This window comes from Poecile atricapillus, chromosome Z (assembly GCF_030490865.1).
Source record: "Poecile atricapillus isolate bPoeAtr1 chromosome Z, bPoeAtr1.hap1, whole genome shotgun sequence".
In the NCBI taxonomy this organism is placed as follows: Eukaryota; Metazoa; Chordata; class Aves; order Passeriformes; family Paridae; genus Poecile; species Poecile atricapillus.
Window position 1 is genome coordinate 136 of NC_081289.1, and position 25,627 is coordinate 25,762.

Below are 25,627 nucleotides of genomic sequence, written 5' to 3' on the forward strand. Positions count from 1 at the left end.
CCATTTTTAAAACTTTATAATATAGATAAGTTAGACAAAGTGTTTAGAAATACGTATAAAAAATAACATTAGAATTTTTAAGACTAATATACCTTATATTTTAGCAAACTAATTATTCATAGAGAGAGGGGAATATGTTGTAGTCTAGGGCATGCGCTGCGGAAGAATTCGGGATGTAACGAGAAGCTGTTAGACCCCCCTCTCTGTTAGGATAGCAAAACCTGCAATTAGCCAATAGCACTTAGGTGTGACGTATGTAGATGGGAGTAACACAGTGACCCTAGGTTATAAATTGTCAAATTTCCCCGCAATAAACGCCATTGCTTCGCCATCCATCATATTGATGTCTTGTGGGTAGATTGGCCCAGGGTGGCCCGGGAGAGAGGCCACGGGCTGGCTCCTGGACTAGGGTGTTTGCCTTGCTTGGAAAACCCACAAAGGTATGTAGTACCCAGTGCTTTTGGTAGCCCAAAATGGACTTCTCTGTCCAGGACCTCCCAAACACTTGGTGAATTGTAGACTCTGGGCCTTCAGAATTCACCTCTGATACAAGAAATGAAGATTAGGATGTTAGTCCCGTAATTTCATTTTTTTTTTTTCCCCTGAGGCACTCATGAGGAAAGCTCTTTAAAAACACATTATTCGTGTTCCTGAAGGAATTAATGCCATCGCAAAGGCAGGACACCTCACTGCGTGGTCCGTGCTCCCGAGGAGCTCCCCTTGAACACCCGAGGTGGAGCTGCCCCGGGGCTGCCCCGGGGGCGGCGGGCGGCCGCTGCTGCACCGCAGGAACCTTCATCCACCGAGGGACGCGGCGGCCTCTGCCAGGGCCAGGGCAGGAAAGTGAAGCAGGTGCACATGGAAGTCAAAGTCCACGGCAATTTGCACGACGGCACGGAAGTTTCATGGAGCACACGCATTGGGAAAAGCTTTTTATAAACTGTAAAATAAAGATAATCCAAAACTGAAAAGCCACCTGGGTATTTTTTTAGTCTGGTGAGGAGGGGCAGCTGTCAATTCCCCCTGCTCCCGTCTTAGCGGCTGCACCGCTGCCCTCCCTCCGTGCTGCTCCAGCTCTCCCGGGCTTAAGTGGGCAGGGTGGGGAAGCCAGCTCCCACCGCTGGCATGTGGGAGCTCTGAGCCAGCCGAGGAGCAGCCGGGTTCCTCTTCCTGTCCTCCGGAAGAGAGTAAAGCTAAAATCACCCGCTGTGATCGGGGTGTCCCTTCTTGCGCCGCCCCCAGCCGGTCCCCCTCATTCCCCTGGGGCGCGGCGGGCCGGAGCCCCACGGAGCTGCTGGGCCGGGGCAGGGGAAGGACGGAGACGAGGGCGCCCAGCGCGGCTCGGGCCCCGCCGCGGCCTCGGGGCTGGCGGAGCGGGGGGGGACGGGCCGGGAGTCGCTCCGGGGCTGCGGGACCGGCCCTGCCCAGGCCGGGGCGCCGCGTCCGCACCGGGACCCGCAGCGCTCCCGCAAGCCGGAACCGCCCTCCCGCGGCGATCCCGGTAACCGATCCCGATCCACCCCACGGGGGAGAGGCCGGCACCGGCCCGGGACCCCAGGCGGACGGAAACCGGCAGGGACCCGAACACCCCATCCCAGCTCCGGTTGCGGGCTCCGTCACCCGCTTTCGGTCAGCCCCGTCCCGGCATCGCGGCAGGAGGGGGGAGTCGAGTCCCGGCGAGGGAGTGCCCCGTCCCCAGCCTTGTCTCAGCCCCAATCCGGCCATGCTCCGCCACCCCCGAGACCCGCCACCCGGGCCGGCCGGGGGAGAGGCGGCACCGCTCCGCCGGCGGACACCGGCAGGACTCTGCCCCGCCGCAGACCCCGTCCCGAGCCGCGGCCCCGCAGGGCTCGGAGCGGAGCCCGCCGGGAGCAGCCCCCGGGCCGGGGCTCGACCAGCGCCGAGCGAGAGGTCGCGGGCCAGCGGCACGGGGGCGGGGCCGCATGAGGAGCGGGGCCACGGGGCACAGCCCGACCGCACCTGGGAACTGCCGGGGGTCCCGGGCGGCGCCGCCTGTCCGCCATCGGGCGGATTCGAGCCGGCACCGGGCCCGGGATCGGGATCGGTTCCGGGCCCGGGATGGCGGCGGCGGTTCCCGTTGCGGACTCGGCGCCCCCCGCCCGGCCCCCGGGACCGCGGCACGAAGGGGGCGAGGCCAGGGGAGAGGGGGGCCCGGCACAGGTGTGAGGGGGCGGGGGCACGGAGCGCGTGCGCAGCTCGGGACAGCAGAGCGCGTGCGCGGCGCGGGGCCGCCTCAGGTGTGCGGGACGGGGGCCGACACAGGTGTGAGGGGCTCCCAGAGCGGCTGCGCGGGGCGGGACCGAGGGCATTTAAACCCCGGAAGGGCGGCGGCCGCCATTTGCTCCAGTACCGGGTGGAGGCGGCTGCGGCCGCTCCGGTGAGGCGCTTCTCTCTCTTCTCCGCTTTTATCTCTCTTTTCTGCTTTTATCTCTCCTTTCTCTGCTTTTCTCTCCTGTTTCTCTCTCCCGTCTCCTTCTCTCCCCTCTCTGCTCTTGTCCCCCGTCTCCCCCTCACACCGCCCGCTCCCTCTCTCCCCTCACCTCCCCGCCCGCCCCCTCCTCCCCAACCTGAGCCCCGCCTCTGTTCCTCCTCTGTCTCTTCCTCCCGCTCCCTCCTCACCCGGCCCAACCTGGCTCTGCCCTCCGTTCTCCTTCTGTCACCGCTCCCTTCCCCTGCTCCTTCTTTCTCCCCTCCGCCGTCCCTGCCCCGGCCGCCCCGGCCTCTCTTCTCCCTGTGTGCCGTACGCCCCTGTTTGTCCGTGTCCCCCTCTCCTCTCCTTGGCGGCGCTGTCGCCCCTCTGTCTCTGCCGCCCCTTCCTTCTCTGTCCCTTGTCCCTTTCTGTCTTCCCCCGCAGCCGCGGGGCTCGGGGCGCCGGATAATAAAGCCCAGAGGGCCGGAGCCGGCGCCCCCGGCGGGAATCCCCTCACGGGGCCGGAGCCCGCGGTGCGGGTCCCCCCACGCACAACACCGCCCCACACTGCCGGGTGTCCCCACATCACACTGGGGGCTGAGGGGGGCCGGGGCTGGGAGGGGGGCTTAGGGTGGGCCCCCTCCTCCGGAGGGGTCCTGGGGTGGGTTAGCGAGGGTTGGGGGGCCGGGGGGGGGGGGGGTTGGGATGGGGGGGTTTGGGTGAAGGGCCCCCTCGTTAGGAGGGGGTCCCGGGTGGGGGGGGTGGGTTAGGGAGGGCCCCCTCCGGAGGAGGGGGTCCTGGGGAGGGGCGAGGGGCGGGGCCCCCTCCGGAGAAGGGGGCCCGGGGTGGGAGGGGGCTGGGGAGGGGTTCCGCCCCCCCTAAGCCCCTCCCACTTAGAGCCCTGCCCGGCCCCTCCCCAGGACCCCCTCCTCCGGACAGGGGCCCGCGGGGGGGGGGGGGGGGGGGGGGGGGGGCGGGGGTGGGTGGGGGGGGAATAGGAGGGGGGAGTGCGGTCGTTTCACACAAATGTGCGATTACAGTGCAGAGTGACGTGACCCAGCCTGCTGCCCCCCCCCCCCCCCCCGCGGGCCCCTGTCCGGAGGAGGGGTCCTGGGGAGGGGCGGAGTGCGGGGCCCCCTCCGGAGGGGGGGCGGGGTGGGAGGGGTTTAGGGGGGCGGAACCCCCCAGCCCCTCCCACCCCGGGCCCCCCCCTCCGGAGGGGGCCCATTCCCCCGCCCCTCCCCGGGACCCCCTCCTCCGGAGGGGGCCCTCCCTAACCCACCCCCCCCACCCGGGACCCCCTCCTAACGAGGGGGCCCTTCCCAAACCCCCCCATCCCAAATCCCCCCCCCCCGGCCCCCCAACCCTCGCTAACCCACCCCAGGACCCCTCCGGAGGAGGGGGCCCACCCTAAGCCCCCCTCCCAGCCCCGGCCCCCCTCAGCCCCCAGTGTGATGTGGGGACACCCGGCAGTGTGGGGCGGTGTTGTGCGTGGGGGGACCCGCACCGCGGGCTCCGGCCCCGTGAGGGGATTCCCGCCGGGGGCGCCGGCTCCGGCCCTCTGGGCTTTATTATCCGGCGCCCCGAGCCCCGCGGCTGCGGGGGAAGACAGAAAGGGACAAGGGACAGAGAAGGAAGGGGCGGCAGAGACAGAGGGGCGACAGCGCCGCCAAGGAGAGGAGAAGGGGGACACGGACAAACAGGGGCGTACGGCACACAGGGAGAAGAGAGGCCGGGGCGGCCGGGGCAGGGACGGCGGAGGGGAGAAAGAAGGAGCAGGGGAAGGGAGCGGTGACAGAAGGAGAACGGAGGGCAGAGCCAGGTTGGGCCGGGTGAGGAGGGAGCGGGAGGAAGAGACAGAGGAGGAACAGAGGCGGGGCTCAGGTTGGGGAGGAGGGGGCGGGCGGGGAGGTGAGGGGAGAGAGGGAGCGGGCGGTGTGAGGGGGAGACGGGGGACAAGAGCAGAGAGGGGAGAGAAGGAGACGGGAGAGAGAAACAGGAGAGAAAAGCAGAGAAAGGAGAGATAAAAGCAGAAAAGAGAGATAAAAGCGGAGAAGAGAGAGAAGCGCCTCACCGGAGCGGCCGCAGCCGCCTCCACCCGGTACTGGAGCAAATGGCGGCCGCCGCCCTTCCGGGGTTTAAATGCCCTCGGTCCCGCCCCGCGCAGCCGCTCTGGAGCCCCTCACACCTGTGTCGGCCCCGTCCCGCACACCTGAGGCGGCCCCGCGCCGCGCACGCGCTCTGCTGTCCCGAGCTGCGCACGCGCTCCGTGCCCCCGCCCCTCACACCTGTGCCGGGCCCCCCTCTCCCTGGCCTCGCCCCCTTCGTGCCGCGGTCCCGGGGCCGGGCGGGGGGCGCCGAGTCCGCAACGGGAACCGCCGCCGCCATCCCGGGCCCGGAACCGATCCCGATCCCGGGCCCGGTGCCGGCTCGATCCGCCCGATGGCGGACAGGCGGCGCCGCCCGGGACCCCCGGCAGTTCCCAGGTGCGGTCGGGCTGTGCCCCGTGGCCCCGCTCCTCATGCGGCCCCGCCCCCCGTGCCGCTGGCCCGCGACTCTCGCTCGGCGCTGGTCGAGCCCCGGCCCGGGGGCTGCTCCCGGCGGGCTCCGCTCCGAGCCCTGCGGGGCCGCGGCTCGGGACGGGGTCTGCGGCGGGGCAGAGTCCTGCCGGTGTCCGCCGGCGGAGCGGTGCCGCCTCTCCCCCGGCCGGCCCCGGGTGGCGGGTCTCGGGGGTGGCGGAGCATGGCCGGATTGGGGCTGAGACAAGGCTGGGGACGGGGCACTCCCTCGCCGGGACTCGACTCCCCCTCCTGCCGCGATGCCGGGACGGGGCTGACCGAAAGCGGGTGACGGAGCCCGCAACCGGAGCTGGGATGGGGTGTTCGGGTCCTGCCGGTGTCCGCCCTGGGGTCCCGGGCGGTGCCGCCTCTCCCCCGTGGGGTGGATCGGGATCGGTACCGGGATCGCCGCGGGAGGGCGGTTCCGGCTGCGGGAGCGCTGCGGGTCCCGGTGCGGACGCGGCGCCCCGGCCTGGGCAGGGCCGGTCCCGCAGCCCCGGAGCGCTCCCGGCCCGTCCCCCCCCGCTCCGCCAGCCCCGAGGCCGCGGCGGGGCCCGAGCCGCGCTGGGCGCCCTCGTCTCCGTCCTTCCCTGCCCCGGCCCAGCAGCTCCGTGGGGCTCCGGCCCGCCGCGCCCCAGGGGAATGAGGGGGACCGGCGGGGCGGCGCAAGAAGGGACACCCCGATCACAGCGGGTGATTTTAGCTTTACTCTCTTCCGGAGGACAGGAAGAGGAACCCGGCTGCTCCTCGGCTGGCTCAGAGCTCCCACATGCCAGCGGTGGGAGCTGGCTTCCCCACCCTGCCCACTTAAGCCCGGGAGAGCTGGAGCAGCACGGAGGGAGGGCAGCGGTGCAGCCGCTAAGACGGGAGCAGGGGGAATTGACAGCTGCCCCTCCTCACCAGACTAAAAAAATACCCAGGTGGCTTTTCAGTTTTGGATTATCTTTATTTTACAGTTTATAAAAAGCTTTTCCCAATGCGTGTGCTCCATGAAACTTCCGTGCCGTCGTGCAAATTGCCGTGGACTTTGACTTCCATGTGCACCTGCTTCACTTTCCTGCCCTGGCCCTGGCAGAGGCCGCCGCGTCCCTCGGTGGATGAAGGTTCCTGCCGGTGCAGCAGCGGCCGCCCGCCGCCTTCGGGGCAGCTCCACCTCGGGTGTTCAAGGGGAGCTCCTCGGGAGCACGGACCACGCAGTGAGGTGTCCTGCCTTTGCGATGGCATTAATTCCTTCAGGAACACGAATAATGTGTTTTTAAAGAGCTTTCTCATGAGTGCCTCAGGGAAAAAAAAAAAATGAAATTACGGGACTAACATCCTAATCTTCATTTCTTGTATCAGAGGTGAATTCTGAAGGCCCAGAGTCTACAATTCACCAAGTGTTTGGGAGGTCCTGGACAGAGAAGTCCATTTTGGGCTACCAAAAGCACTGGGTACTACATACCTTTGTGGGTTTTCCAAGCAAGGCAAACACCCTAGTCCAGGAGCCAGCCCCGTGGCCTCTCTCCCGGGCCACCCTGGCCAATCTACCCACAAGACATCAATATGATGGATGGCGAAGCAATGGCGTTTATTGCGGGGAAATTTGACAATTTATAACCTAGGGTCACTGTGTTACTCCCATCTACATACGTCACACCTAAGTGCTATTGGCTAATTGCAGGTTTTGCTATCCTAACAGAGAGGGGGGTCTAACAGCTTCTCGTTACATCCCGAATTCTTCCGCAGCGCAATGCCCTAGACTACAACATATTCCCCTCTCTCTATGAATAATTAGTTTGCTAAAATATAAGGTATATTAGTCTTAAAAATTCTAATGTTATTTTTTATACGTATTTCTAAACACTTTGTCTAACTTATCTATATTATAAAGTTTTAAAAATGGATAATATAAAATTGAATAAAATATAAAATACTTAACTAAAAGGCTAAAAGCTTATAAAATGGATACTACAGTTTTCATTAGTAAATATGAGGCACAAGCGGTGACTAAGTATATTTTTAAAGCATCTGTTGCCTTTCTATAAACAAAATGTTAACTTTTTCTAGTCAGCTTTTAACAAAGGATACAAGCTTATTTAAAACACAGGGTCCAAAGATTAGCACGAATAAAATCATCACAACTGGTCCAATCAGGGTAGACACCAGGGTGGTTAGCCACAGAGATTGGTTGAACCAGGACTGGAACCAGTTTTGCTGGGCTTCTCTCTCTGCTCTCCGTTGAGACAGCCTGTCTCGTAGCTCTGCCATGGTGTCTCTCACTACTCCGGTGTGGTCAGCGTAGAAGCAGCATTCTTTGTTCAGGGCAATGCAGAGGCCTCCTTGCTGCATGAATAGAAGGTCGAGACCTCGCCTGTTCTGCAAAACAACTTCAGAGCTTCAGAGAGGGAGGAGACTGACTTTTCTAAAAAGGATACGGATTTCTCAATTCTCTGTAGATCTTCATCTACAGTCATCTGTAGCTGAGAGAGACTCTGACTCTGGGTTATCGGAGCGGAGACACCCGTGGCTGCTCCAGTTGCTCCCAAGCCGAGCAGCATTGCTATTGACAGTCCTGTCAACAGCTCTCTTTTCTGAAGGCGGCCTGCTCGCTCAAGGTACTGGTCCACTTCTTCTTTGGAGTGGTATAGGACCCTGGGGATGATAACAGCTAATACACAAAAGTCAGCAGAGGAGTTAAAGCTTTGGGTGTAAATGCAAGGGCTTGACTATTAGATCATGGGTTTTCAGCTTGTACCACAAAACCGGGGCTCACTGCTTCAGGTGTTATAACTATAAACAGCACAATTACTATAAGCAGTTTACCATGTAAATGACACCATGCTTACAAACTCACAGTTAAAACTTTTAACGTTAAATGAACCTTTAAAGATGCTTACACTACCTCTTAAAGGAAAATACTTATATTTTATACTAACATAACAATTACTACACAGACTAAACACTTTACCTTAAACTATTATCTAACTACTTCTAACACACGTGTTCTGGTATATATGTAGTCTAAGCGTGAAAGCAATTTGTTAAAAGGATAAACACACAATTACAATTTACTTTATATATAGTTAGATGGAGTCTCTACACTTCCCAAATCTTCTACAGAATTTCTCCAACACGATTCAGTCCTGGAATGTTCACTGCTCCTGTGATGTCAGCTGGCAGCTGATCGGTGACTGAGGGCTTCGATGTTCAAGTTGTTCCTCAAACCCTTCTAAATCTTAAAACAAAGGACAACTGAAAAATTAATAGAAACACCACATCATAATAACAACATAAAATTTCTGTTGGCAACTGTCTGTGTATTGTTCAGACACAACTGTGTCCTGACAGCTCCACTTCTGATCCAAGTCTGGAGTACCAAGGCTGTGTGATGACATCTCTGTTCACTGGATCTCGTGTGTTCAGAGGCAGACAGTCTGGTCAAATGGACAGGTGACTTTTCTGAACCTGCCAACAAAACACAGGCACTTCTCTCTTAAAGTTAATGAATTACACTAATCAAATTGCTTTTAGGGTATCAATTTCCCCCGTTTTCTTAAAAAAATAAAAATGAAATGTATTTCTGTTCAACATTAACACAAAACCTTATACACAATCAGTAAAAACCTATAACAGTTAAAAATCAATCAATATAAAAATACTGTTAATTATTAAAACACTGCACCAGCATCTCATATTTAACAAACAGAAACAAAAAATCAGTGAAGGATTGGATCATCACCTCCGGAAAATGATTCTCCAAGCCCACTTCAAAATTGATCCAGCTGTTATATTAATAGGGTCAAATTGCAAAGTCAAAAAGTGACTCAAATCCTGATTTAGGACAGAAAACATCTGGATCTGTTAGCAAACATTCTGTCCAGGTAAAGTTAAGACTTGGCCAGGGCCTTAGACTTTAAACTGGAAAGATGCCTCTTAACTCATTTTTAAAACAAGGTTTTCAATAGCAACAGCTATGAGATGCTTACAGCACAGCAAACTGTTAAAATGCATTTGTACAAAGCAAATGATCAGAAGTCTCAGGTACCAGACTAATTAAATCATTCAGCAGTTGGTTTAATTTGAAGCTTCTTTTATGGCAGCTAATCCTTAGCAATGGTATATCTTTTTAAAATTCTGGAAACACTGAAAAATAATAAAGTTATAGCAAACAAAACTGCAAAAATTGCAACAACTAAATAGAACTCCCAATGAAGTCTAGGGTGTCACAGTCTGCATTCATTTCTGTCCACAAGCAGGTGTTCATCAGTGGTTTATCACAGTTGCTTCAGTTGTAGCTGTCTTCATATTTCTAGGAAAATAACTATACTTTGCAATTTAAACAAGTGTTTCTAATAAAACATAAAACAATTCAAATTAAACAACATTTAAACTTAACAATAATTATTTATAACAAAAGGAAATAACAAACTTAACCTTAAAAGAATATCCAAGTTAGAAAACTCAACCCAAAAACATTCAAGCCCAAACATTACAAAACTTGACTATCCTCAATTCTACCAACACCCAATCTATGCCAAATAAAAACACAACTCAATCTTATTCTGTTACTACAAAAAGCAACTAAAAGCCTGATATATACTCCTTAAACACAATATAACAATAACATGGATTCACTATAAAAATTATAAAAATAAAACAAATACATCACAATTCTATGTTATCTAGCTTTGAGAATAACCCACAATAACTGCAAATATTACTAAAAATACTCATTCACAACAAGAATTTGCCTAATACATGTTCAAATTAGTTAAAATTCTAAAGTGCAGCTTCTCTAACAAAAAGCCACAACACAGGATTGGGCAAGTTGTCATTTAGCTTTTGTAGCACTTTTCAGGAACATCAAGTCTAATTTTTAAATTAAAATCTAAAATCCAAATTGATATATATGCTGTTATATGTGTTTTATTTACCAAAAAAAATTCACATTAAAATTTCCTTATTAAAATTGTCAAAAACTCAGCAAATGGGTAATATATAATTAACATAACTTTAAAATTACTGAAACAAAGCAAGAATCTTTTAAGTTTCTTGGGATACAAAAATACAACATTTAAACTTTTTAATCTATTTTTAAAGGCACTTCAATAAAAACTTATTTTTAAATCTCAATTTTAATTACAACAATTTGCTAATTTATAAATAATACAATTTATAAAGCTTCTAATTTTTAAATTGTCTAATTAAAACTCTCTCTTTTTTATCCCTCTCAAAAATGTCCAGCTTTTTGTTGTTTTTCTTTTGCTTTGTTGCTTTGGTTTCTGTGTGTTTTCTCAACTCGTCCACGCCGAGCTACTTTTTAAATCTGAGAAAAGCTCTGAAAACTCCAATTGCATAAACTCATAATTACTTTAAACACAAAATTAACTCCAAAAGGGTACATAAACACCTTTTAAAAACTCAAGAAATCATGACTTTGTAGCAAACTCGCTATTATCCCAGCGCTTCTTCCCGGGGGGCGGGGTTGAACCGCTCGTGTCTCGGTTACAGTTGGAACTCAACTGCTCAGCTGCTTCCTGCTTGCTGTGCCTTTTCCTTGGGCTGTTCCCTCCCCCCTGGCTCCACTCCGCCTCCATCCCACCTTTCCCTTCGCCCCTCACTCCAGGCTCTAACCCGCCCTTTGCCACCCCTCCTTTCCATTGCCTCTGCATTCCAAGAATTCTGCACGCATCCTCTGCTTTCTTCTCTACATTTCTTATCTCTCTCAACTCCCCAACTGTGCCCATCTTCCAAGGCCAGCTTTTGTTCTTTGTTAAAGACATACTTTTCCCGCTCTGTAACATTTTTCTCAGCGCCATCTTTAAGTCCAAGGGGGGATGTATCTCCCCTTACTTTCTTTGCTACATTTCTGGCTTCTTCTGTTAAATTTTCCAAAAAATCTCTTGTTTTCTGTTGCCCTTCTGAGAGCAGCTCAGGGTTTGGGGTTTTAGGGGGCATATCGTCCTCCTGTGTCCCCTTCTGCTCAGCTGAGCTACTCTCATCTGGGGACTCTAAAGTTTGTGTTGTAGCACTCACCCCTAGTTTTGGGGTGACCAACAGACAGCTTTTTGCTGCTGTCCAGGCTTCCTGCTTTTGTCTAGCTTTTTTCAAGGCCTTAACGACCTTCCCCCACAACTTAAAATGTTTCAGATTAACAGAATCTACCGTTTCATTAGCCAGAGCTCTGGTACATTTCTCCCACACCTCAGGGTGAAGAATGTCCACTGGCTGTTCTATAATACCGATTTGTAAAAGCTGTGTAACAGCAAGCATAAAATCCTTAGATTTAGAGTCTACACCCCACTGTTTATATAGTTCAGATACGACCTTTATCCTTGGGTCCATCGTCGTTCAAGATGCAGGGACGTCTCCCTCGTCCAGGAAAGGTCCAGCCTGTCCTGACCGCTGCTCCTGTTTTTTCAGGGATTCCTCGCTTTCTGGATTTTTTCCCACTTTTCCTCCCGGGTTTCGGGCACCAATTGTGGGTTTTCCAAGCAAGGCAAACACCCCAGTCCAGGAGCCAGCCCCGTGGCCTCTCTCCAGGGCCACCCTGGCCAATCTACCCACAAGACATCAATATGATGGATGGCGAAGCAATGGCGTTTATTGCAGGGGAATTTGACAATTTATAACCTAGGGTCACTGTGTTACTCCCACCTACATACGTCACACCTGGGTGCTACTGGCTAATTGCAGGAGGTTTTACTATCCTAACAGAGAGGGGGTCTAGCAGCTTCTCGTTACATCCCGAATTCTTCCGCAGCGCAATGCCCTAGACTACAACATACCTTGTAGAGAGCATCCACCTTGAGAGTAAATCCATCAACTCCGGGCATGCTGCTCACCGAGTGGAACTCGGACAGCTGGGAAGCAAAGTGGGCGTCAAAAGGCACATCGTGGAAATACTTATCCCTCACTTCTGGCTGGTTTTGGTCCTGGAAAGTCAGAGAAGTGGCGTGAGGGATGCTGTCTGCTTTCCCAAGGGAGGCTGGAAGCCAGAGCCCCACCAAACACCTGTGTCAGGGATCTAGTCCGAATGCCCCATCTCCACACCTACACGTGGGCACCGATTCAGGAACACACTCCAAGGGTGGGGAAAAACTGATCTGGTGTTCACAGCTTGCAGCAGCAGCAGCAGCAGCAGCAGCACAAAACATCCCCCACGGGCTCCCTTATCCCTTTGCAGCCACCACCTGCGGGTTGCCAGAGCAAATCCCAAACGGGAAGAAGCAGGAGCAGAGCACTCACCAGGAGGAGGAATCGGTGTTTCAGGTACTTGTTGGGCTGGATGCAGCCGTACCGGGGCCCCTCGTTGTAGACGGTACCCGTGGGGTCGAGGAAGGGCACGTAGCCATCCCTGCCTGTGCACAGGTTGACCTTCTCCAGCTGCAGCTTGTAAGCAGCGTTGAGGTTTTGTTCCGGGTGCCAGAGCACGTGCCCGTACAGGATCTGCCCTGGGGAGGTCGGGACAAAGAGGGGCAGGTGAAATTTCCCAAGCAGGAAAACGCTGCTAGAGCCAAGTGTCCGTGTTCAGAAGGGTTTGGGTTGTTTGGGAAGGGCTCGGTGGGTGGGAGTGACAAAACGCGGTGCCAGAGCACGCTGCTCTTTCACAGGGCTGTAAGATGTCAATGATTGCTGTAGAAGAGGCAAAGCTACCTGTGGGTTTTGCCCTTTCCTCTCCAGGGAATGGAAGCTGTGAAAGCAGAAACGCTGGGCACAAGCAGAAGAGGAGAGGTAAATCCTACCCTTGGAAAAAGCCCCCCTTGTAATCCATTTCTGCCAGAGACCTTTCCGATTTGGTGGGGTCCATTAGAAAAACCTTCTCGTCGTTACAGATCTGAAACTCTTGTGTTCTGGGAGTAAACAACTGGAACTGGGCGGCTTGTCTGCTGGAAGGTGATCAGGATCAAAAACCTGCAATTGGGACAAGGAAGGAAACAAAGGGGAGATGAGGTCTGGACAGGTGTGCACCCCAAAGGGGCCGAGCCTGCCCTCCTGCCCTCTTACCGCTCGGGAGCGTGAGCCGTGCAGGGCAGGGGCTTGGCTCCAGGCTCTGCCCACGGCTGCGTGGGCTGCACCGTGCAGGGGATCAGGAACATGGTGTATTCTCCAGAGTAATCCTTCCTGGGAACAGACAGGAGACCCTGCAGCCACCAAGCAGAGCTCAAAGCTCTTCACCCAGGGCAGCACCTCTCCCTTGCCCCAGCAATGTCATCCGGCAGTCCCCGAGGGCCAAGTGTGACTCTGGGATCAGTCTATCCACAGGCTTCACCGCTGGAAAAATTCCTTTCCAAGAGGCTGAGCTGATTTTTCTCTCAGTACAGCAGTGCTCCAGCTCTAACCAAGCTCCTGAGCATTCCGTGCTATTGCTGGCGTGGCTGCTGGAGGGGTGCCAGGGAGAACGTGGTGCTGTGGGGGAAGCTGCTGGAGGGGACTGCACCCCCAGCCCTCACCTGTTGTAGGAGCTGGTTGCTCTCCAGAGCTGGTAGGGAGAATCAAAAGTCTGAGCACTCCACAGCAGCTGCAGGTCAAATTCGATGCCTCCCAGGTGCTCTGGAGTTCTCAAAGAGGACCTGACATCTGGCAGGCTGTGGTGCTCCGTGACAAACAGCGCTGGGGGAGGACAAGGAGGTGACGGGAGGCAGAGCGCGGAGAGGCCCCACCTCGCAGGGCCAGAGGGGCTCCCGGCAGGGACAGGGACTCGTTCCGCTGCCTGTGCCGTCAGAGCAGAGCTCTGTGTGACCCTGCTCTGTGTCCCTGCCAGGATCACTGCCCTCACCTCTGAACTTGGCCTGCGTCCTGAACTCGCTGACCAGCCGTCCGTCCTCGCGGATGTAGATGGGGATTATCTGCAGGCGGGCCGAGAGCACGCTGTCCGTCTGGATCCCTGCAAGGACAGCGCCACTGGGAGCCCACACAGCACCTTCGCTCTCCTCTGCTGGGCTCTGCCAGCCCCAGAAGCGTTTGGGACACCTCCACAAGGCAGGGTTCAGTTGGGATCACCCTCCAGTGAGCCAGCTGCACGCTCCCTCTGCCAGCCATCGGCTGCCTAAGCCCCCCGCAAGCACAGAGGAAGGCAATATTCCGAGTTCCCCGCTCCCTCAGGACTCTGGGGGCACTGCAGGAACTAAGGGGAAAACATGAAGGAAGCACTTCTTCCATAGCCCTTGGAGTGCCTCAGGCTCACCTGTCCTCCAGAGAACGGTGTCGTAGAAGAAGGAGAACTCCATCTCGGTGCGGTGCTCCAGGGAAGCCCAGCCCCTCGGTGCCGTCACACAGATGTAGGACACGGAGAGAGGGACGTGGACTGTCAGGAAGGACTGGGCAGAGTCCCTTACCTGGCAATAAAACCCCAAAAAGGGGGTTATGCACCTTCCAGTGAAGTCAGAGGTGACTCTGGACGTTCTTTACGTGCAGGCACCTCAGACAAACCTGCATTGTAATCCAGGGGCAGCGCTAAGGCTCCCTGGGACCACCGGACAAAGGAACTCTGGGCACAATTTCACCTCAAAACCCCCCTGATTTCCAAGGCTGTGAATTAAAAATGAGCAATTCTGCTTGCTCAGGCCTCCCAGAGCTCTCCATTTATTATCTGCAGAGTGCAGCTGTACTTTGTACGCCCTGGAGAATTCGGGGAGATGTTCCAGCCTGGCTGGGGCCAGGCTCCACATGCTCCACTGGGCAGTTTCTCCGGCCAAGCGGCTCCTCTGGGTTTGTGCAAACAATTGGAGCTAGAAAAGGAAACTTCATGAACAAGTTCCAGGCTGGCAGGAATTAAGAGAGATAATGCTGGTCCAAGCAATGTGGGCTGGGAATTTAATGGAAGAGGTTGGGGGAGACTGAGTGGTCTGCAGATGGATAATGCAGCCAGGAGAGGACAGTGAGATACCCCAAACAGGGAAAGCCATTCGTTTCTAGAGGAACATTTTTGGCTTTTGGTCTCTTAATTACGGAATGAGCTAAAATATCCTATGTTGTGGAGCATGGACTGAGCTGCCTCTGCTCTGTCCTCTGCTCATTTCTATTGGCCGAGAACACAGCCAAAATTATAAAAGAGAGCCCAGCTGAGAACGTTTTGTATTTCCAGTATGGCCCTACATTAAAAAAACCCGGTATTTTCCTGGCACTCTGAAGATTTAGAGAATAAAATAAATGGAAAACGAATGAAACGTCCACGTGGACGCCGAGGCTGGTGGCGGACACAGCTCTCCCCTCTCTTTACCCATATAATAAACTGCACATACCTGAACAGCTTGACCCTGGAGAATTCTCCCACCGCGAGCGAGCGTTTTACACAGCAATATCTAAGCAATGATTTCTAAACATTTATCCAAGCTTAAACAGCTTATTCCTAATTATCACCACCTTTATAACCAGCACTCGACTGCCCCTGCAATACACAGGCACAGGGAGGACACTGCAGTTATTGACACAACAGAACAAGTAACACACCAAATGAAACACCCAGCGCTACACCTCACTTCTGGAAACAAAACCTGGGCGCACACTTTAGTGTGCAAAACCCCTGTAAGAATAAAACCTGCTTTAAATATCTTAGGCATCGAGCCACACACACGCCTATGAAATTCAGCGCAGCAGTGACAAAAAAGGGAATTATTTCCTTAACCTGCGAATAATCACCTCTAAGATTCTGTGATGCAGTTGCCACTGCACACAGCCACAAGCGGCCTTTTTATGAACAGGCAAAAGAACAAAGGCAATCCCAATTTCTCCCTTCTTGTCTGCAAAGAAACAGAGAAGGGAGAGATGCTTCTCAGAGGAGCATGGTAAAAAGACACGTGGTGTAGAATATGGAACAGCTGATGGTTCAGCATCTCTTCCACTGCAAGATCTAGGGGATAGCTGATGATACCCTGGAGGCAGGAGTAGGAATATAAAGGAGCTCAAGGCTATCTGCTCTTAGGTTTTAGCACTGTGACCTTTACCTTAACTTACATTTAAGTGTTTCTTACAGTGTAAATCCCTTTTGTTTTGATTTTAACAGAGTACAAGAATTCAGTGAAGTAACAGTGGCATACAGCCTTTAATTTCCCCTGGTCTTCTCACCCAGCAATGAGGTCTCACAACAACAATACAACAATAAATAGTTATAGAAGGTAACTCACTGTGCTGAAGAGTTCTTCAGAAGGATGGGAGCCACAATTGAGGCAGATCCTTGGACAGACAAGCCAGAGGTGTTTAGGCCTTGTGTTTCCTTGTTACCCCAGAACCAGCCCCTAAAAGGGAACACAAAGTTCACACGCTTGTATTTGAAATGAACACCATATAAAGAACAAAACATCCTAAAAAAGCTACATATCATACAAATAATCCAGCTAGCTTCTTTATGCTGCTTTTCTGTGGAGCAACAACTTTACAGAAGTAGATCTTGCTCTATCAATACAATGTTTTATTATTGATGGGCTTGTTAAAATCAGAGTGAACTCCAAGCACCCAGATATTCACAGCAGGCAAACATCTCTCTGAATACAACTGAAAAGGCCAGAAGGGCTGCTCCATGTTACCTGTAATAGCCATGTTTGTCTCTGGAGTACATCAGGTGATCAATGCATGGCCTTTCATCTATTTTTTTTTCCCCCCTGTGTTCCTCCTTTCCATCCTTCTGCGTAGCCTTGTAGCAGATAAATCTGTTCAATAAAGGGCCCACCTGACTCTGAGCAGAAGGCAAAGCAGAGGATTTGTCAGCATGAAAACCCACACTGCAAAGATGAACGGGCATCAGTGGCAGTTAAAAATCTGCTAGAAATGCTAATATACTAATATACACTACCCTCTTCCCTGATTTCCATATAAAAAAGGAAAGGAAGTTGTGTGTGAGCCAGAAAAGCTAAAAGGCTCGGGCAATGTGCTCACCTGCCATCCCACACAGCTGGGTGTGACTTAATGCACCAAACACCAGGGAATCGTTGCCAGCTGGGCGATGGACACCACGAAGCACACAGGTTTTCAGTGCTGGCAGCAGCTGCAACGGGAGGATTGCCTCTGAGAAACTTACCAAAACAATGAAAATAATAAAAAAAAAAAAATTAACATCTATTTCCACAACATGTGTTTAAATTTATATACTATATTCATTTATATATAACACACAATATATAAAGTATCAAAATATATTATTTTAACATGTATACATATATTATTATATATTAAATATATTATATACATTTTAATTATATATATATTTATTATATATATAATACATCTATTAAATAAATATAATGTAGATATATAGATTAAACATAAACCTGTTTGTATATATTTGCATTACTTCTATTTCTTTACTTTTCTGGTTGCACATATCTCTATATCTTGATATATTTAATATACATTTCTATGTTTTTATTTTTGTAGTATTTATTTAAAAGCCCCAAAGCAAACCTAATAAAAACCAAACAGTCCCTTTATCTTAAACGGTATTTAAAAATCTTTTAATATATATTTTTTATCAGATTTATATACCTTGTTGATATACATAACACATAACATATCCTAAAATATATCATATTACCATCTATACGCACAGAAATCATATTATAGATTATAAATCAATATATATTTCTATTACTTATTTTTACTTATTTTTATGCCTACATATATATATATATATATATATTTCTCTATACCTTTACATATTCATTCTTGAAATATTTTATTTATTTTTTTCTTATTTATTTAAAAACCCTGCCTCTAACTAAATAAAAACCAAGCAGCCCGTTTATCTTCAATATTTTTTAATATCTATTTTGATCATCATTATACTTCCAGGTATATACTCGGTGGATAAACTCCCCCCGACCCGCCCGCACCTCTCACCGTTCCGGCACACAGAGCATCCCCTCCTCGGGCCGCTCTGGACCCAGCGCCGGGGAGCGACCGTTGGGAGCCGAAGCCATCGGGGGGTTCCTCCATTTCCCCGGGCCGGGGGGAGAGCACGGAGCGAGAGGAGCGGCGGGAAGGTACGGGTCGCCGCGAGGGCCAAACCCAAAAACGCGGCCGCGGCAAGGACCCCGTCAGAGAGAGGCGTCCTCACCGCTGCCTGTCGGAGCCCGGCTGGCTCGCGTCCGGCCCCGGTGCCGCTGAGCGTACAGCCCGTGTCGGCACGGCCGGAAAAGCCGCGGAAAATTGCGCCGGAGCGGCGTCGGCGTCGGGGTGTTTGTCAGGCAGTCGAGTAGACACCCACCGCCCGGGGTCCTTGCATTTTCCCGCCTTTTCGGCCGCCATGCTTGGAAGGTCAAAGCCAGCCGCGACTCAGCTGCCATCTTGTGAGGGGCGTGACGTCACTTCCGCCCTTCCTCGCCGCCATCTTTGTTGTGGCTGAAGCCACTTCCGGCCGAGCGGCCATCTTTGTTGTGGCACGATCGAGGCCCCCGCTGCTCTCAGCGCGTCTGTCTACCTTACTTGCCTGAACGAAAAACCCGACGAAGCCGGCCGACTCCGAGCACTCCGGCTGATTTTCCGCCGCCTTTCCCGGGGCGAGGACGGTGGCGGCGGGGCTCAGCGGCTCCGGAGCTGGGCGGCGGCTGCGCCTGCGGCGGCAGGCATTGGAGTCGACGCCTCTGCCGGGGTCCTACCGGCCGGCCGCAAACTTCAGTGTGGCAATCAGCCCGACCCGGCTCCTGCGGGGGGGGGGTCCCGGCTCGACACGGCACGCCTCGGTTCGGTTCGGCTCGGCTCGGCTCGGCTCGGTTCGGCTCGGTTCGGCTCCGCTCGACTCGGCTCGGTTCCGCTCGGCTCGGTTCGGCTCCGCTCGGCTCGGCCCCGCCCGCGCCGGGGCACAGCTGCAGTACCGCTCTGTGGCCACAAGGTGGCAGCACTGCCGCAGAGCTCAGCCCGGGGCTGGGCGGGGGTCGCCCCCGCACGTGCAAAGAAGCCCGGCAAGAAAGAACGTGTGCAACCCCCTTCCAAAAACCCTTCTCCAAGGAACGCCCCAAAAAAACCCCCATCGGAACTCAGCAAGCCCTGCCTCTAACCAAATAAAAAGCAAAAAGGCCCTTCATTTAAATATTTTTAATATCTATTTCTGTCATATTGAACTTCTTTATTTATACAAATAGATATAATACATAACAGATATTAAAATATATTCTATTAGCATAATAGATAATAGATATTAAAATTTATTATATAAACATCTATCCATATAGTTTTCATACTGAATATTAATCTACTTGTCTAGATTAAATTACTTGTATTTATTTCTTTTTTATGGCTATATATATTAATATATATATATGTACCACCCTATATTCATTTTTGGAGGATAGATGTGCATACTTTCCTTTCTATATTATTTATTCAAAAGCCCTGCTTGTAACAAAATAAAAAATAAAAAGACCCTTGATTTAAATAATTTTAATATCTATTTCTATCATATTGATCTTCTATATTTATACACATAGATATAATACATAACAGATATTAAAACATATTATATTAGCATCTATCCATATAGTTTGCATACTGAATATTAATATACTTGTCTAGATTTGGATTACATGTATTTATTTCTTTTTTATGGCTATATTTATATATGTATATGTATATATATACATATATATATATCTCCCTCTATTTATTTCTTTAGTATAGATGTGTATATTTTCATTTCTATATTATTCATTTAAGTGCCATGCCTCTAGCCAAATAATAAACAAAAAGTCCCTTGATTTAAATATTTTTAATATCTATTTCTATCATACTGATTTCTTTATTTATACATATAGATACAATGCATAACATGTATTAAAATACATTACCATCTATCCGTATATTTTTCATATTGAATATTAACCTGCTTTCCTAGATTTAGATAACTTGTATTTATTTCTTTCTTATGGCTATGTATATATCTATATCTATCTATCTATCTATCTATCTATCTATCTATCTATCTCCCTATATACATTTCTTTATTATAGATGTGTATATTTTCATTTCTATATTATTCATTTAAATGCCATGCCTCTAACCAAATAATAAACAAAAAGTCCCTTCCTTAAAATATTTTTAATATTTATTTCTATCATACTGATCTTCTATATTTATAGGCATAGATATGTTGCATAACAGATATTAAAATTTATTATATTAGCATCTATCCATATAGTTTTCATACTGAATATTAATCTACTTGTCTAGATATGGATTTCTTGTATTTATTTCTTTTTTATCTCTCTCTCTCTCTCTCTATATATATATATCTACCTAGCTCCCCTATATTTATTTTTACAGGTATATATTTCTCTTTCTGATGTTCTGCTTTTTGAAATTTGCATTGCTTTCTCTTTGAAACTCTACCCATTCATTCAGCTGACAGGTCAGAATGACAAAAATATAAAGCCCTGGTGAACCCCGAGTGCAGAACGCGCTCGTCACTATGGAACTTAGGCACAGAAATTTGTCTCGGTGCATTTTAGTACCTCATGGATGCACAGATGTGTTTTATACACTCACTTTTTACAGGGAAGTAAGAGGTGGAAAAACAAAAGCCACTTTCTTAACCCTAAGCCGTTCCTGACATAACAAAACCCTAAAGACGGCGTGCACAGAGAGGGGGTTTCTTTCCAAGGGAATTTAGAGAGATCCATTCCTGTTCCTTGCCAATGCCTACCGTAAAAAGCAGAACAGCTCCACAGGTTTTTGGATTCTGCATCCAGCCCTCCCAGGGAATTTCCTGGCAGCTCGGGGTCCCCTCTGGGCAAGGGTACCCGGCACGAGCCCTCCCCATTCCCCGCTCACCTTGCTCCTCCAGCGCAGCGCCTGCCTCCCTCTGCCGGGGACCTCGGCGTGCCCCAAGGGACACGGGAGCCCCCCAGTGCCCACCCCGTCCCCCTCAGCCTTTGCTCCTCACCCCCAAAGAAGGCACAGAACAACTCCAACTGCCCTGGACAGCAGCACCCTGCTTTATTGGAAGCCCTCCTAGGACTAGACCCCCTCCCAAAAAGGAGCTCTGCTGCAACAAGAAAAGGGGGGCAGGTGCCAGAAATACCTTCCTGGAATTTTGACCCCTGACCTTTTGACCCCAGACCCATGACCTCCTGACCCCCTGACCCCGACCTTTGACCCCGACCTTTGACATGTGACCTCATGACCTTTGAGCCCTGACCTTAGACCTTTGAAACCCCGACCTTTTACATTTGAACCCTGACCTTTGACCTTGAACCCCTGTGACCTTTGACTCTGTGAGCGTTGACCCCAAGACCTTTGACCCCATGACCTTCAACCTTTGACCTGTGACATATGTCCTCGTGACCTTTGACCTCGTGACCAGTGACCCTTTGACCTTTGACACTTGACCCCATGACCTTTGACTCTGTGACCTTTGACATTTGACCCAGTGACCTTTGACCCCATGACCTTTGACCTCGTGACCGGTGACCCTGTGACCTTCGATCCCATGGCTTTTGGCCTTTGACCTCTGTGACCTTTGACCCCTGACCTTTGATCCATGACCCCCCTGACCTTTGACCCGCTGCCCTTATTCATAACCCTGACCCCTGAAATGGTGGTGGTTGTGTTCTTCTGGTTCAGATATGGTGGTGTGAATTCATTTTTAGTTAACTATGGTGGTGCATGTGTATGTCTGGTTTGACATGGGGGTCTGCAGATGCATTTTGGGTTGAATATGGTGATGTGCATTTATTTGTGGTTAAAAATGGTTGTGCTCATGCATTTCTGGTCAAACGTGGCGCTGTGCATTTGTGTGGTTTTCGGATGCTGTGCCACGCGTGTTTTGGCGGGCGCGTGTGGTGTGGCTTTTTCGGATGGTTGTGTGGGTTGGTTAGTGGATGGTAGAAAAGTTTTGAATGGGGTTTTTTAAGACAGTAAATTTAAGTGGTTTTTTGTTTGGTTTAATTGGTTTGGGAAAAGATTTTTTTGGAGGAAAATTGAAAAAAAATGTTTATTTAATGAGTAAAGTATTTATAAGTATAAACAAATGAATAATAATAAATAATAAAATTTGTTGTTGTTTGAAGAGATGGTCAATTTAGAGAGTTCTTGTTGGGAAGTGTAGTTTTGATTGTTTAGTTACATATTAGTTTTTTTGGTGTTGGAAAGCGTTGAGGCCCAGACCCCTGAGGGCTGGATGTGTGAGTTTTTGGTGTTCGGGTTTTTAGTTTAGAGTACATTTGAATAGATTTAAGAGAAAGGAAAAATATATATAGTTTGGAGAATTTTTTTGGTTTAGTTTGTTGAAACTTAATTCAAAATAAGGGAGACTTTTGTTTTGTTGTAGATAATATCGTTTGGAGAAGGATGTGGGGGAATGAGTGTTGTTTTTGAAAATAACTTGTGTGGGGTGTTCTGTTTCTTCTGGAAATTAGTTATATATACACAGATAAGAGTAGTGATATTTAGTAAAAAGTGATGTTTATATGTATTTTTTATTTAATGATTAGATTTTTTTGAGGTATATATTTTTTGAGATATATATTGTGTTATTTTTTTGTTTTATTTATTATGTGTCATTTGGTTTTTGAGTAAAGACAATTTTATGGAATTTTTTCAATTTAAAGTGGAATTGATTTTAATTGCTTTTTCAAATACATTTTGATATTTGTTACTGGGATTTTGGTTTTGTTAATGATATGTCAGGGTTTAGATTGGGTAGGGTTAGTTTGCTTGGTGGAGGTTGGGGTGTTAATGAATTAGGTGGCTTTTGCTAGATGTTTTTTAATATTTGAAAGATTTTTTATTTAATGTTTTTAAGATGGTTTTTAATATTTTATTGTATTTTTTTATTTGTACTTGGTACACGGTAGGGGATACGGTATATTTACTGAATATAATGTTTTTTAGTTTAGGTGTTGATAAGGTTGTTTTTGAAATGAGTTTTATGGTTTGCTTTAATTTTTTAGGGGTATTATGTTGTTAAAGGACTTGTTTTTTAAGGTTTAGGATGATGTTTTGAGTAGCAGTGTGAGGTATAGGGTAGGTTTTTATTTATTTAGTGATTTTTTTTATTATTGTGAGTATGTAGTGTTTATTTTGGTGTGTTTGGGGTACAGTAATGTAGTTAATTTGTTAGGTTTTTTATATTTCTATTTAGATTATTGTGATAGGGAGTTTGATTGAAGTATATGTTTTAAACTTATCGATAATGTGAGAAATATTGTTTATGGCTAAATTTATTTTTTGGTTTTGTGTTTATTTGGAGGTGGTATTTTTATTTTGATGATTCGAGGTATTATGAGATTATTGAGTTAGGAACAATTTTGTTTTGTATGGTTAATTGCAGGTTTCTTTTGATCTTTTTATTTTTGTAGTTGCATGTACCTGTTTATTGCTTTGGCGGTTTTTATTAGTTGTATTTTTGGGGATATGAATATTTATATGATGGATTTTTACAGGGAGTTTGTTTTTGTAGTGATTTCTTATTTTTTAGTAGTTTAATCTTTTTTATTGTTAATGAGGTCTTCCATTATTCTTATAGAGCATTGATTATTATTTATGCATTAGAAGGTAGCAATTTGGTTAGGTTTTTTTTAGTAATGTTTAGGGCTCATTCAATGGTTTTGAGTTTAGTAAGTTGTTAAGTTTTTTTAAGTAGATTTGGTTGTGTTAAGTTGTATATATTTTTTTGTGTTTTGTTTTACTTTTAAGATGTGGTATGAATTATTAGTAAAAAGAGTGTAGTGGGTTTTTTTGCTGCTCTTCTTATAAACTAGGTATAATTACTAATACACTTTTAAAACCTGTTACTGGGATTGGGACGTAGGGGAGGACAAAGAAACTAAAAACTAAAGCTACTTGGTACAAGCGTCAGTACTTTCAAAAAGGTTTTATCAATCATTATTACTGAGCTTAGCATAACAGCTATTTTAATCTTTGCCCTTTTACTGTGAAAGTTATGTATTAGGGACAATATTGGAGTTATTTTTGGATAAGAAAATAAACTTTGGAACAAGAAAGGCATTAAAACTTGAAAAAAAGCTCCGAGACTAGAACTACATGATGGGCTCAACCCTGAGAGACATGAACTTAAGGAACACCATTACAAAGTCCTTTATCCCAACACACAGAAGTGCCAATATAACGTAATCAGTACAGGTTTTCCTTACTCTTTTGAACCGGACATTGGGCAGCAAATAATTAAATGCTTAGAAAGCTGAGACAAAAGTCAAAGTGCTGCAGGATAAGTTCACAGCTCCAGACATCTTGTGTCAATCTAGGAACACCCTCTAGACTCCAACTACACCCTACATGACAAATTTCAAATTACAGGGGCCTGGGACTCGGCCTTTTACACCTACACCCAGGCTGGGCAGCAGGACAGAGCAGCTCCGGGACAACTACACCCAGACACCCGTGACACACAAGACAACAGACGAGGGGACACAACGGGGAGACAAAACTCTGGGCCACAAGAACGGCCACAAGGACCGAGAGAACGCGGAATGAGATGAGCCGGGTGAGAATGAAGGCGAGCTGATGAAGCTCGCAGAACCCGGGAGGAAGAAGATGCTGATGGAATGACAAACTCCGGCAACTGCCAAGACGGATGCCCGAGAATCTGAGGGCCACAGCCCCCTACCAAACTTTGCGTTTCTTCAAGACCTAAGCCGCAGCAATGGATCCTCGCGGCGCACGGCTGTTGACACAGCACGGAACAAGACCTCTAAAAGACATCCGATCGGATGCTTTTAAAAGAGAGACGCGATTCCAAGGCCTCTGAGAGCTCCTGAGGCAAAGCTTCGATGGCATCGGGCTGAGGAGCCCAGAGATCAGAGATGCGAGGAGTGATGCCGGGGTTTCTGGCAAGCCCCCAGAAGAGATAAGGCGAGGCACGTACAACACGAGAGGCACAAAAGACACAGAAGGCACGATGGACAAGTGATACAACACGCCCTGGGGCTGCTCTGTCCTGCACACCTCAGCACTGTGAACAAATGTGAGGCTCTCCCTTCACGTGGCCTAAGGGACCACAGCCTGGACCTCCCCGTCCCCAAAGCTGACTCCATAATCCCAGGTCACGAGTCCCGACCCGGCACCCCGATTTCAGCCCCTCTGCAATTTGCAGCCTCCGACTCAGCTCTCGGATGCCCAGCGGGGAGGGTCCACATGGAGCACCAAGGAAGGCCGCCTCGCCATCTGGGAAGTTCCTGCCATCGCCAGGCTGCCGTCTCTCGGTCAGCTACAATAAATAAAACACAAAATCAGAGGCTGATCTCTGCAGGGCATCAGCCTAAACCCGACAATTCCGCTACTCACGGTCTCCTGTGAACGGCCACGTCCTGAGGCCGCGCGCTTCGGCCACGCCGGGAGCCGGACGCCGTCGTCACAGGGCGCGCCTGAGTTAAGAGAAGACAAAGTGATGCGGCATTGCTGAAACTTGAACAGGCCCTCGCTCCTCCTCCCGACATCCCCAACTCACGGCAACCCCTCGGCCCGTTCCTGAAGGCCACAAACACGACCCTTTATGTGGAAATGGCCAAGGCTTCATCAGACGGTCCCGTAACGCTTCCGTAGTGCTCACGGGAGAGGTGAAGCAGGCGGGCCGGCCGGTTGGCGAGGGGATCTCAGCAAAATGTGACTGGACCACCTAAAGCACGCAAACAAGAAGGGACGCTTGGCATTGCACCAGAAACTGAGAGCCCAGCAATTACAACAGCTTCCCTCCACTAATCAATGCTCA

The 25,627-nt window shown here is 49.7% G+C and overlaps 1 protein-coding gene and 1 long non-coding RNA gene across 5 annotated transcripts; both read right to left on the reverse strand.

The window, feature by feature from the left end:
- Nucleotides 1-917: 917 nt before the first annotated feature.
- LOC131573130 (uncharacterized) lies at nt 918-2,019 on the reverse strand. The gene is made up of 2 exons (XR_009276135.1): nt 1,981-2,019; nt 918-1,193 (listed from the first exon to the last, which is right to left on the reverse strand). It is a non-coding gene; the product is annotated as an uncharacterized LOC131573130 (long non-coding RNA).
- Nucleotides 2,020-6,178: 4,159 nt separating this feature from the next.
- LOC131573391 (extracellular matrix organizing protein FRAS1-like) lies at nt 6,179-17,979 on the reverse strand. Of its 4 annotated transcripts, XM_058827317.1 has the most exons (11): nt 17,799-17,979; nt 16,846-16,982; nt 16,497-16,645; nt 16,098-16,208; nt 14,159-14,309; nt 13,751-13,858; nt 13,425-13,584; nt 12,979-13,095; nt 12,220-12,885; nt 11,760-11,906; nt 6,179-6,433 (listed from the first exon to the last, which is right to left on the reverse strand). In XM_058827317.1, the coding sequence occupies exons 5-9, from the start codon at nt 14,199-14,201 to the stop codon at nt 12,801-12,803; spliced, it is 513 nt and encodes a 170-aa protein (XP_058683300.1). In that variant the 5' UTR covers nt 14,202-14,309; nt 16,098-16,208; nt 16,497-16,645; nt 16,846-16,982; nt 17,799-17,979; the 3' UTR covers nt 6,179-6,433; nt 11,760-11,906; nt 12,220-12,800. The 4 variants fall into 4 exon arrangements, with proteins under 4 accessions (XP_058683300.1, XP_058683301.1, XP_058683303.1 ...); XM_058827318.1 differs by lacking the exons at nt 16,846-16,982; nt 17,799-17,979 and having other exon boundaries at nt 6,190-6,267; nt 16,497-16,839; XM_058827320.1 differs by lacking the exons at nt 16,846-16,982; nt 17,799-17,979 and having other exon boundaries at nt 6,197-6,219; nt 16,497-16,839.
- Between the last annotated feature and the right edge of the window lie 7,648 nt (nt 17,980-25,627).

Bases quoted from the DNA above. Each gene is read 5' to 3' on its own strand.
- LOC131573391 (XM_058827317.1), bottom strand. From the start codon at position 14,201: ATGGAGTTCTCCTTCTTCTACGACACCGTTCTCTGGAGGACAG. The intron at 13,859-14,158 runs GTGAGCCTGAGG...CTGTCCTTGCAG, and splicing joins CACCGTTCTCTGGAGGACAG to GGATCCAGACGGACAGCGTG. The intron at 13,096-13,424 runs GTGAGGGCTGGG...GTCTGTTCCCAG, and splicing joins GCAACCAGCTCCTACAACAG to GAAGGATTACTCTGGAGAAT.